The 11,782-nt window shown below is 29.9% G+C and overlaps 1 protein-coding gene across 1 annotated transcript; it reads right to left on the bottom strand.

Moving 5' to 3' along the window:
* Positions 1-3,434: 3,434 nt before the first annotated feature.
* On the bottom strand, positions 3,435-11,483 carry LOC128185508 (uncharacterized). The gene is made up of 12 exons (XM_052855088.1): positions 11,369-11,483; positions 11,046-11,177; positions 10,657-10,799; positions 10,379-10,475; positions 8,930-9,094; positions 8,280-8,527; positions 6,712-6,817; positions 6,394-6,525; positions 6,000-6,142; positions 5,714-5,810; positions 4,388-4,552; positions 3,435-3,818 (listed from the first exon to the last, which is right to left on the bottom strand). The coding sequence occupies exons 1-12, from the start codon at positions 11,445-11,447 to the stop codon at positions 3,553-3,555; spliced, it is 1,773 nt and encodes a 590-aa protein (XP_052711048.1). The 5' UTR covers positions 11,448-11,483; the 3' UTR covers positions 3,435-3,552.
* Between the last annotated feature and the right edge of the window lie 299 nt (positions 11,484-11,782).

The following is an 11,782-nucleotide window of genomic DNA, read 5'->3' on the forward strand; positions in this document are numbered from 1 at the left end:
AAAAAAATGTTGCGGGTCATGTACCTAGCTAGTTAAATATATACTGGTCCTAATTTATTCACTTATTGATTTAACTACTACATTTAGTATGTACCTAAAGTGCAAAGCAGACTTCAGATAAGAAACTTAATTTCGATTATCTTGATGCTTCATGCTAGTAAGGGTTATTTTTTCAGGAATTAAAGTGGCTTCGTTAAGCTGGTTACATATCAAAGACAATTCTGGTGATAACCCATTTAGACATGCAGGGTTAATTTAAATATTGAAGTTTTTATTTATTAATGTTGTCGGTTCAGATACAGACTTTGGTCTTAGTTATTCGGATTCTAGAACTGGCTAAAATTTATATATTGGAAGAAAATATTTGTCCTATCCAATTATCTTTCTCATGTTACATTTCACTATTGATAAGCAACATAAGGTCAGCCTCAGAAACAGAGCCCGACTCGATTATCAAGGATGCTAAAAAATCCTGGTCCAACCTCACACAGTTAATTTTGTGATACGCAGTATTCATCTTCATATCATTTAATGTGATATTAAACAATGCCGTAATGCAATATATTATGATAAAATATTCATACCATGTGATAGAAAATTGATTAACATACTGTGAAACATTAAACGAAGCTCATTAAACTTTCAATATGTAACCCGGGATGTCGGGTCTGTTCATTAAGTTTACTTCTTTATATAGTATGTATATAAAATAATATTATGTTAAGTTATAGGTAAATCCTATAATAAAGTAAGGAGTTAGGAAAAATAAATCTTACATACATAAAGTTTTTGAAAAAAATGAAAATAACTAGACCCAAAAATAGTTGTGCCTGTATTTTAAATATATGCTTATTAAATAAATAATCAATTATAAGCACATCCGAATAAATAGAACTGTATGTTATCATGTCAAACATTTTCCACATCAATTTATATTTAAATTATATGTATTTTAATTAGTGTCATAATACTACTAATACTATGATATATTTATATATACAATTATACAAGAACCAAGCTTAAATCACGTTTAAACAATGATTAAACCATGTTTACCTCACATGAGGTGAAAAGGTTGATTAGAAAAAATATTCAGGATGTAAAAATAATACTGTGTATAAATAATCTGATAATCTAAATTCTAGAAAATGATAATACACTTACAATGCTTTGTACTCAATTTTCAGACTAAATTTTACTATAACATTTTAGGATATTTAGTGATTTCATTTCTTAACTCTTTAAATAATATCACTCTATAACTGTGTATAGATATGAGTTAGCATCAATAAATGTAAATTAACTGACCTAAAAGAATGTTAAATTCAAATAGACACAAGTAGACTTCAGAAGAACAACTGGTTTAACAAAAGAAATTCTCCTCTAAATTTGTCACATGACCGATAAAGTACCAGCTGGCAAATTTTATCCATTATAATTACAGGAATACAGGAAAAGGGTAATCCTTCTAAATATAGAGTTTACATTGACAGAGTAAAAAATTACAAATGATAGGACTCTTACATTAAGATTAGATAACTGTAAATAATTGATTTAAATATTTCAATTAAATACCGCATTGATTGAATAATGCTTTAAAAATAATACACTGTACTAGTATTCAAATCTACCACACATACAGTCGTTGACAGAACATTTATGTTACTAGCATAGGTCATACAATCCTTATTTATTTTCTTTCTTTGGTGCCCTAATCGACGAATTCCATGAACATTTGGGCTAAACAAATTAAAAAAAAGAACGACGGGTAAAATGACACAATAATGGATGTTCAGGCATCATACTTCTTAATTAAAATCAATATCTATAATTATATCCATGCAACGTAAACGTTATATATTTAATTATAAGCTTCAAAAGAAGCTGGAGTTTATTAGAGAGAGAGAGAGAGAGAGAGAGAGAGAGAGAGAGAGAGAGAGAGACCATCCCTATTTTGTTCTTTGGTTTTTTTTTCAAATATTTGTGGTTACATTTTACATCCATCAAAATCAATCATTTATTAGAAAAGTGAAAGATGTATCATCACAAGTGTTGTTTGCAGAGCTTCGTGTTTATCTTTCCAAGACTACCAAGAGGTAAACTTTGAGTGAATCAAAGCTGAAGTTGCATACATAAAGACAATCATTAACCGCCATGCAGTGCACGCACCAAAGTATTGTTTTGCACAATTTGCATTCTCCCATTCGTCATAATCCTGATCTCTCGTGGTAAACATCATTCCATTTTGATAATTCAAACCGTAAATTGACATTAGAAAAGAGGAGAAAAAAATAGCTCAAATAATTGCTATTACTTTTCAGTCTTGAAAACAAAATTAGCTTATCAAATATTAAAATACAATTGTAACATTAAATGTAGATAAGTCATGAATAGACAAGCAATTGTTTTGTGAATATTCAGCACATAAATACTGAACACGTATTACGTGTGTTGATCTTTTTCACGATTACACACTCCAACACAATCAGTATTATTTCCTGTGTTTAAATTCAAAGTTAAAACAAATACAATAACTTTAATATGACAAGAATACACGGAAAACACTTACTAATGTTCCCATTTTACCCACACAATGTGAACTTGTATTTGCTGTTTTCATCACAAACAACAAATTTAGAAATTTAGCATTTCTCTCCAGAAAATCTTTGAAGATGAACACAAAGTGTTACAGGCCTTTTCTTTGTTAGTTGATGGATAACTTCATTACCTGAATGAGCGAGTTTTGTATAAACACTAATATATTGTACCAGTTATTGGCTAATTTAAGAAGTTTTTTTCAATTTTATTGGCCCCCACTCCAATTGTGATCTTTCTTTCCTCAAATATGTGTTTTAAATTACCGTTAAATAGAATTTACCGGTTATATAGCTCTTCCGATGATTATTTTACTTCGATGTGGGAAATGATAAAAAAAAAAATTCAATTTTACTAACAAAACACTAATATATTGTACCAGTTATTGGCTAATTTAAGAAGTTTTTTTCAATTTTATTGGCCCCCACTCCAATTGTGATCTTTCTTTCCTCAAATATGTGTTTTAAATTACCGTTAAATAGAATTTACCGGTTATATAGCTCTTCCGATGATTATTTTACTTCGATGTGGGAAATGATAAAAAAAATAATTCAATTTTACTAACAAAATTACAAAAAATGTGTAAAAAAAAGTTTGATATTTCATTGCTGAATAGTTTGCATAATTAACAATATTGGTTTTTTTTTGTTTAAAATAAGCATAATATACTTTCAATATGGCAAAAGAATGATCTTTAATGCATCAGATTTGATTAGATACATTTAAATTATCGTACTTTATCATGTTAAAGTATCTTAAATTAATATGTTTAAATAACGACATTTCACAATAAACATGTACTTTATTTTTATAAACCAACTTTGCATTACAATTCAACTTTTGTGGTTTCTTTGTAGTGAAACAAAACTCCATGGTTTTCAATAGAATATTTTTTTAAAGAATGATGCAAGATTTTATTTCTACTTTATTAATTGTACATGTAGTTTTCTACATCGGTCAAGCATCCTTTTCAAATTGGACTGGACGTATCATCATGACTGTTGTTTTCAAAGCTTCGTGGTCAGATATCCAAGTTCTCCAGCTGTTATACTTTGGGTTACGCAAAGCTGATTTCGCATACAAGCCATTAAGATTTGTATAATGACACGTCTTATACCACCATCCACCATAGAAGTCATTTGCACAATGTTTACCTCCAAGCTTGTCATTATCTTGATCCTTCGTGGAAAACATCATTCCATTCTGATAATCTAGACTGTTTCCTAGCAACAAATTCAACATGTTAAAATAAATCTTTTTCTATTATGATGATATCATAATAGTCATAAGCATAGACTGTACAAAAAATTGTATACGCTAAGCAATTTTCATTTTTATGAGCAAGAAAAATTCCGCAATGTTTGTGAATGATATGTCAATGGCAAACGTTTTCCCCCCACATCAGTCTCTTCATAATTATTGAACACGAAAATGAGTCAATTGATTATTATTAATTGCGAATAAAATGTTACAACATGAAAAAAAATTTCAGTCTACAACACGTTATGATCCTTCTTTAAAATGATATTTATGCACATTATAATTTTATCTAACCACACATAAAGTTTTGTAACCAAAACCAGCCTTGTATCTTACTAATATTATCTACGACATACAATCAAATATCATTTGATCACTTGAAATGCATTCCGAAAGCCTTTAAATTTTTTTTTTAAATTTGACCAAAATCGTGACCATACCCTATTAAGTGACTTTTAACACTTCGTGGTTTAGATTCTGAAATTGAAATATTTTGGTAAAGTTTGTATTACATGTATATATAATTGCTTACCAACAGTCCCGATATATCCCGACAGAGTCAACTTATATTTGCTATCTTTGTTTCCTACGGCGAAGTGTGAATATTCCGCATAACCTTTTTCTCCAGAAAACCTTTCAAGATGAACACGGAGTTTTTGAGGGCTGTTCTTTGTAAGCTGATGAATAACATCATTACCTTAAAGATCAATCAAAAATAAATGCACCATTTTAAAGTAAAGTATGAATTGCTTTTTAAAAAGATCGACAAAAGAATATCATTTCATAGTGCCATTTTAAAACAACTTATAAAATTGGCATTACTATTACTAGTTTGTAAACTATCATTAGTGTATATACATGTATAATAACACTAATGGGGTTGTCTAGTTCGGAGGAAAAACTTAACAACGCAATTCATTCAACGTATTACTACGTTTTATTACATCGTTTATAGCCAAAATATAACAGGGTGGATAGCTTGATTTTTTTTCTGTAAAAATACAATATTCACACAAAATTCATATGTTATGACAGTCCTAGCCAGATTACGATATCTCTACTAATATCGTCAGCTACTTGTGCAATTAGTTTCCAATACCTCCATTTTTAAGAGTTAAGTTCATATACTTCGAGTAGCTGTATATAAAGAGTAAAGATATATACAGTACATCAAGTTAGATACACTGTGATATGCAAGACAGAATTAATGTGAATCAAAAGCAAAATGAATGTTTTCGGGTTTTATTAAAATTTTATTTGTATAAGTGAGAGCTTGTTTTTGCTTTGTAATATAATGAGAATAATTTAAGGTGTTTTTGAAGATTTTGTTTAAAAAATTCAAAACACGATTCTTAGCATCTCATAATTATGAAACGAACAAAGGTCTGTACTTATGGCGTCTCAAATCACAATGCAGCCTGTGCAATCATCCGAAGGTATCATCAAAATTGTGTCAATAAATATTTTGTTACTTTCCGTGTTCTACAGTTGTTAAAAACTCTACAAAGACTTAATTCATACCCGATTATAGCAAACGTTTATCAATAAACGTCGTCAAACAGGGGCCGTTTTCAGTACATGTTTTATACTTCAGAATGAAAATTAACAGCGAAATTCGCTTTGAAAATACCTTACATACTTGTATTATTTGCGCAGATTGCTAGAGTTTTTTTATGTTATAGTATCTTCAATTTTATCAGCGATTTAATTAAATTGACGTTTTACGCAGAAGAAAGAGAAGACAATGGAAACAATTTAAACTGGCCAAGCGGTAGTGTTTTTTGAAAATGTATCGTTCACAGCGTTCTAAACAACCCTTGGGCATGTTAATAAGATACTAGTTCACACATGTATTTACCAATCCAGTAATCATGGGATGGATTACCAAACCCTTCCTTGTATTCTTTCCATGTTCTGTAAAAATTTGTTGAACCATCTACTCGTCTTTGTATAGCCTAAATAGTATTTAAACCATTGGTCAAAATAAAACTACCATACGCAGAATTATTATACGTCAAAAATATTTTTCCTGGAGCAGCATCTTTTTTATATTATATTGAGTCGGATTTTCCAATTAATTATAAAAACATCATTCCGACCGACCTATTATTGGAGCCGATGGAAACAAAAAAAAACCCACTTACAGTCCATCCCCCGCATTTGGTTGTCATGTCACAGAAAACCTTCTTTGCGTTGGTACGATCCGGATATATGGTATAAACTCCATTGCTGCCTTTTAAACTGGGATCATTTTTCAGAATCTCTGAACAATCAACACTTTTCTTTCCTTTAAAAGATTAAAATCTATATGGTACATGTACAAAAAATGATTAGGATGATAGTAAATATAAATAGGTAAAAAAATTGATTTAAAAAATTTAGTTCCTTGTTTGTTGTTAATTCTGTAACAGTGTAAAAATAATCAATTTTTGATGTTGTATTTTAAATCTTTACATCAATAATTCCAACACAGGATCATTTATATCCAGTAGCACAATATATAAACTTAATTCAAAAATCAAAATCCAATGTACTTGCTTTCAATGCTTCCGTTCAAAACATAAGTAGACAATACATCAACTTTGATGTTTGCAATGTTGGAGGATTCAATAACGCTGTTGGTATGTCTCCATGATGTTTGATTTGTTTTCAAGAGTTTTTCCAGCAGGTCTAGAACGAAACATATTGGTTTTACAAAATGTGGATTAAAATGTTTTTTCTTCTTCCTCTGACAACCCCCTACCCAAACCATACGCATTAAGCATCAGAACAAAGTCTTCGCTATTATACAATGATTTTCTATGTCTCTATCAATTTAGTTTTTCTATACTTGGCCTCTTTTATTTAACTCCTTACCATGGATGTTCAGAGTTTCCTGACTCCCCATGCATACCGTTAAAAGGACAAATATCTCACAAAACACAAATATATTCATGCTGTCGAAAAAAATTAAACCTTTTTCCTTCCAATCATTGATGTAAAAAATTATTATATACCGTTTATATAGTATGCGATATGATTTTATACGCATTAAAATGAAACCTGATTAGTTGCATGGTCAGAATCTTTAAAACGTGTTGTTATTTTGTATTATTATATCACAATTATATCCCTGGCTTTGTTTTAAACATTGAATATATCGAAACTTATTGGTGTTTAATTTGGATTTTTTTTATATTTGGCATTTGAAGGAAAATTACTTAAAACAATATTTTTGAGGCTTGTGACAATTAAGATAATGTGAAAAGTCTAAGATATTCCAATTGAAAAGATAGTCCGAATATCATGTTTCACGATTTTCAGAGACTCTTTTGTCCTTTAGAATATGTAATGAAAAAATTATATCATTTTTTTTTTGCATAAACTAACGAATACTCCCTCGATTATTTCTCAAATTTGTTAACGTTGCTTTCTTCACCATGTTAGATTTGATGCACCCACTACTTTTCATATATACTTATATGTGCTTTTTAAACTAAATTTGATTTATTGATCTTAGCTTACTTACATGCACTTGTTTCCAGATTTGGGTCATTTTTTTAACTTTGATCTAATTTCATTGTTTTATGATATTGATTTCAGCTCAAATACATGTGCCATTTTAAAGGGGTATAGTCACGATTTATTGATCTAAGCTTATTTACATACACGTGTTTCCAGATTTGGGTCATTTTTTTAACTTTGATTTTCCTTGTTTTATGATATTGATTTCAGCTCAAATAGATGTTATCAAGTTCAGGTTCTTTTATGTACGTTATGTATAAACATATTGATATATTAAGTTGGGAATAGTTTTTTTATTCGAGATGATTAATGCTTAATTTTGATTTGTAATAATTTTGAATGTCTCTCTTGGTTCATTTTAAATTTCTTAGACACTATTCATATTTGTTTATTTCATAGATCAGTGCATAGTACACATGACTGCTCATTCGCACAAGCATGTACATTTCAAATAAACTGCAATAAAATGTTTCGAATGTTTTGATGAATTGTGTGGTATGGGGTTTGGGATTGTGTTTATCAACAATCTAATGCAATTTTACGTCTATTTTAAGATTTATACAGATACATGAGCCTGGAATTTCTAAAGCTTAAATAATGTTGTACTGTTTTGGGAAACCTATTGCAAAGGTTTGAGATCCATTGCAAGTGGTCGTTTTCACGGGGCTGGGGATCCTGGCCATTTAATTAGCATAGTTATATATCTTCATACAAGGACAATGATTATAAATGAAGTATTAAATTAATCATCAATATATATCCATTGATTTCGCATCGACAATATGTCATTTGTAATTAATGTCTATTGGTTAAGAAAATACCAAAAAAATCAACCAGCCTGCTATAACTATAATCAAGCATTTAAAGCCAATTATTGGAGTGATATTGGAGTGATATCAGTCATTGCATGCTTTTCAAAACCGTACCGGACGTATCATCAGGACTGTTGTTTTGAAAGCTTCGTGGTTAGATATCCAAGATTTCCAAGTGTTATACTTCGGGTCAAGCAAAGCTGATTTTGCATACAAGCCATTAAGATTTGTAGCATGACACGCTTTATACCACCACCCACCAAAGTAGTGATTTGCACAATTTATACTTCCGAGTTCGTCATTATCTTGATCCTTCGTGGTAAACATCATACCATTCTGAATATCTAGACTGTTTCCTAGCAACAAATTCAACATGTTAAAATAAATCTTTTTCTATTATGATAAAAATATAGGCATGTGCATAGACTGTAAAAAAAAAATTGTATACTCTAAGCAATTTTAATTTCATGAGCAAGAAAAATTTTGCGTTGTTTATGAATGTTATGTCAATGGCAAACGCCACCCCCACCCGCCTCCCATCAGTCTCTTAATAATTATTTGTATGGTAATATCCAAAGATTTGGATACGAAGATAAGTCAAAGCAAATCAGTGGATAATTGTAAATTGCAAATAAAATGTTACTGCATAAAAATAAAATCAGTCTACAACACGTTATGATCTTTCCTTAACAAATATTTACACATATTACATATATATTTTTTAAACCACACATCTTTGGAAATCTTTTGTAGCTCACCAATAGTCCCAATGTATCCCGACAGAGTCAACTTATATTTGCTGTCTTCGTTTCCTACGGCGAAATGTGAATATTCCGCATAACCTTTTTCTCCAGAATATCTTTGAAGACCAACACGAAGTTTTTGGGGCCTATTCTTTGTTAGTTGATGAACTACATCATTACCTAAGAGATAAATAAAAAATAAACACACCATTTAAAAGTAAAGTATGTATTGCTTTTAAAGATGATCGACAAAAGAATACCATTTCATAGTGTCATTTTAAAGGGGCGTGGTCACGATTTTGGTCAAAAATAATTTAGCCGATTTTAATGTATATAAATACAATTCTTTAAAAGGAATTTTAATAGGCAACATATGAGCCAGCTAGAGAGCTTGCAATTCTTTGCAATGTAAACAAAGCATTTGTATACATTTTAAATGTTGAAGAAACAATTAAAATTCAGACATAAAATGAATGTGTTAAACGTAAGGAACTGTTTATTAAGCCTTAAAAAAATAAAAATCAGCTTGAAAAGGATTTTGCTGGTATATTTAATCTATGTAAATAAAAACAGGGAACGAGTCTACATGACAAAGAATTGTGAGCCCTGCATCTTGTTAATAACTAAACGACTGAATCTCAAATTTCATTTAATCAATAGAAATGTATTCCTAAAGCATTGTAAATAATTAAAACAGAAAAATAAAATTTGACCGATATCGTGACCATGCCCCTTTAAAACAACTTCTAAAACTGACATTACCATTATTAGTTTGTAAACGATCATAAGCGTATATAATTGAGCTTAAGGGGTTTACTATAAAAATTGTGCACGACTTCAGAGGGATAAAGTTTAACACAATTTATTAAACGTCTTACTACTTTTTTATTTCATCGTTTATAGACAAAAAACATTCTGATTTTTTTCTGTAAAAATACAATATTCACACGAAATTGTTATGTTATGACGGACAGTCCTAGCCAGTTTACGAATAGTACATCAAAATAGATACTCTGTGATATGCAGGATAGAATTAATGTAAATCAAAAGCAAAATAATTGTCTGGGGTTTTCTTATTAAAATTTTAAAGCGTGTTTATGCTTTGTCATATCATAAAAATAATTTTAAAGTGTTCTTGAAAGATTTCGTTAGTTAATATCATTTCATGATTCTTAGCATCTGAGTTAAGCAAAAGTTTATCAATTAAACGTCGTAAAAAAGCTGCCATTTTCATTACACGTTTTATACTTCATAATGAAAATTAACAGTGAAATTCGATTTGAAAATACCTTAGATAATTATATTATTTGCGCACGTTGTTAGAGTCTTTTATATTATAATATCCCTAATTTTACCAGCGATTTAATTAAATTGATGTTTTACGCAGAAAATTCAAACATGGTATAGCGGCAGCGTTCTAAATAACCCTTTGGCATGCTATATAAAATGTACAATTTTATTTACCAATCCAGTAGTCATGGGATGGATTACCAAATCCTTCCTTGTATTCTTTCCACGTTCTGTAAAAATCTGTTGAACCATCTACCCGTTTTTGTATAGCCTAAATAGTATTTATACCATTGGTCAAAATAAAATCAACCACCATACACAAGATTATATTACGTCAAAAATATTTCTTCAGGACCAACATCTATTTTTATATTATATTGAGTTGAATTCTCCAATGCAGTACTAAAATACTTTTGGAGCTGATAGAAGCCAAATTGAAAAAAAACACTTACAGTCCATCCCCCACCGTTGGTTGTCATGTCACAGAAAACCTTCTTGGCGTTGGTACGATCCGGATATATTGTATAAACTCCATTGCTGCCTTTCACGCTGGGATCATTTCTCAGAATCTCTGAACAATCAACACTTTTCTTGCCTTTTAAAAGATTAAGATATACATTGTGCACGTGCAAAATATGACCGTATGAATTTGATAGTCAATTTAAATTGTTAAGAATTTAATAAATCAATATCAAATTAAGTTGCTTGTTTACTGGTTGCTCTACAATGGTCTAGAAATAATCAATTTCTAATGTTGTGTTTTAACAAATCTAATCAATTATTAAAAATCAGTAGCACAGTATATAAACTTAAGTTAAAAATCAAAATCCAATGTACTTGCTTTCAATGCTCCCGTTCAAAACAAAAGTAGACAATACATCAACTTTGATGTTTGCAATGTTGGCAGATTTAATAACGCTGTTGGTATGTCTCCAGGAAGTTTGTTTGGTTTTCAAGAATTTTTCTAGCAGGTCTACAAAGAAACATATTTGTTTTTTAAAATTGTGGATTAAGTTATTTTTTTCTCTCCTCGCTGTGACAACCTCCAACCCACATCGTGGACATTAAGCATCAGAATCGAATCAATTCTTCGCTATTATACACTTATATTTGATGTCTCTAATTAGTTTTCCTACATTTTTCTTCTTCTAATTAATTTCTTACCATGGATATTCAGAGTTTTCTGAGTCCCCGTACATGCTATTAAAAGGAACAATACCCCACACAACACAAATATATTCATGCTGTCAAAAACTTAAACCTTTTCCCAAACAATTATTGGGGTAAAGTAATAGAAAATTTTATGATATATCGCTTATATATTATGTGATTTGATGCTATACGCATTAAAATGAAACCTGATTAGGTTCATGATCAAATTTTTTAAAACGTGTAGTTATTTTGTATTATTATATTACAACTTTGTCCCTGACTTTGTTTTTAAAATTGAGTATATAGAAGCTCATCGGTGTTTAATTTTGACCTATCTATATCTGACATTTTAAGGAAAAAGGCTGAGAACAATAATTTTGAGATGTTTGACAATTAAGACTAATGTAAAAATCGTAAGATATTCCT

This window comes from Crassostrea angulata, chromosome 5, assembly GCF_025612915.1.
Source record: "Crassostrea angulata isolate pt1a10 chromosome 5, ASM2561291v2, whole genome shotgun sequence".
Taxonomy (NCBI): domain Eukaryota; kingdom Metazoa; phylum Mollusca; class Bivalvia; order Ostreida; family Ostreidae; genus Magallana; species Magallana angulata.

Coding starts and splice junctions, on each gene's coding strand:
- LOC128185508 (XM_052855088.1), bottom strand. CDS start 11,447: ATGAATATATTTGTGTTGTGTGGGGTATTGTTCCTTTTAATAGCATGT. Junction 5,811..5,999: donor CCAAATGCGGGGGATGGACT/GTAAGTGGGTTT, acceptor AATACTATTTAG/GCTATACAAAGACGAGTAGA. Junction 3,819..4,387: donor GGGATATATCGGGACTGTTG/GTAAGCAATTAT, acceptor ATTTGTTGCTAG/GAAACAGTCTAGATTATCAG.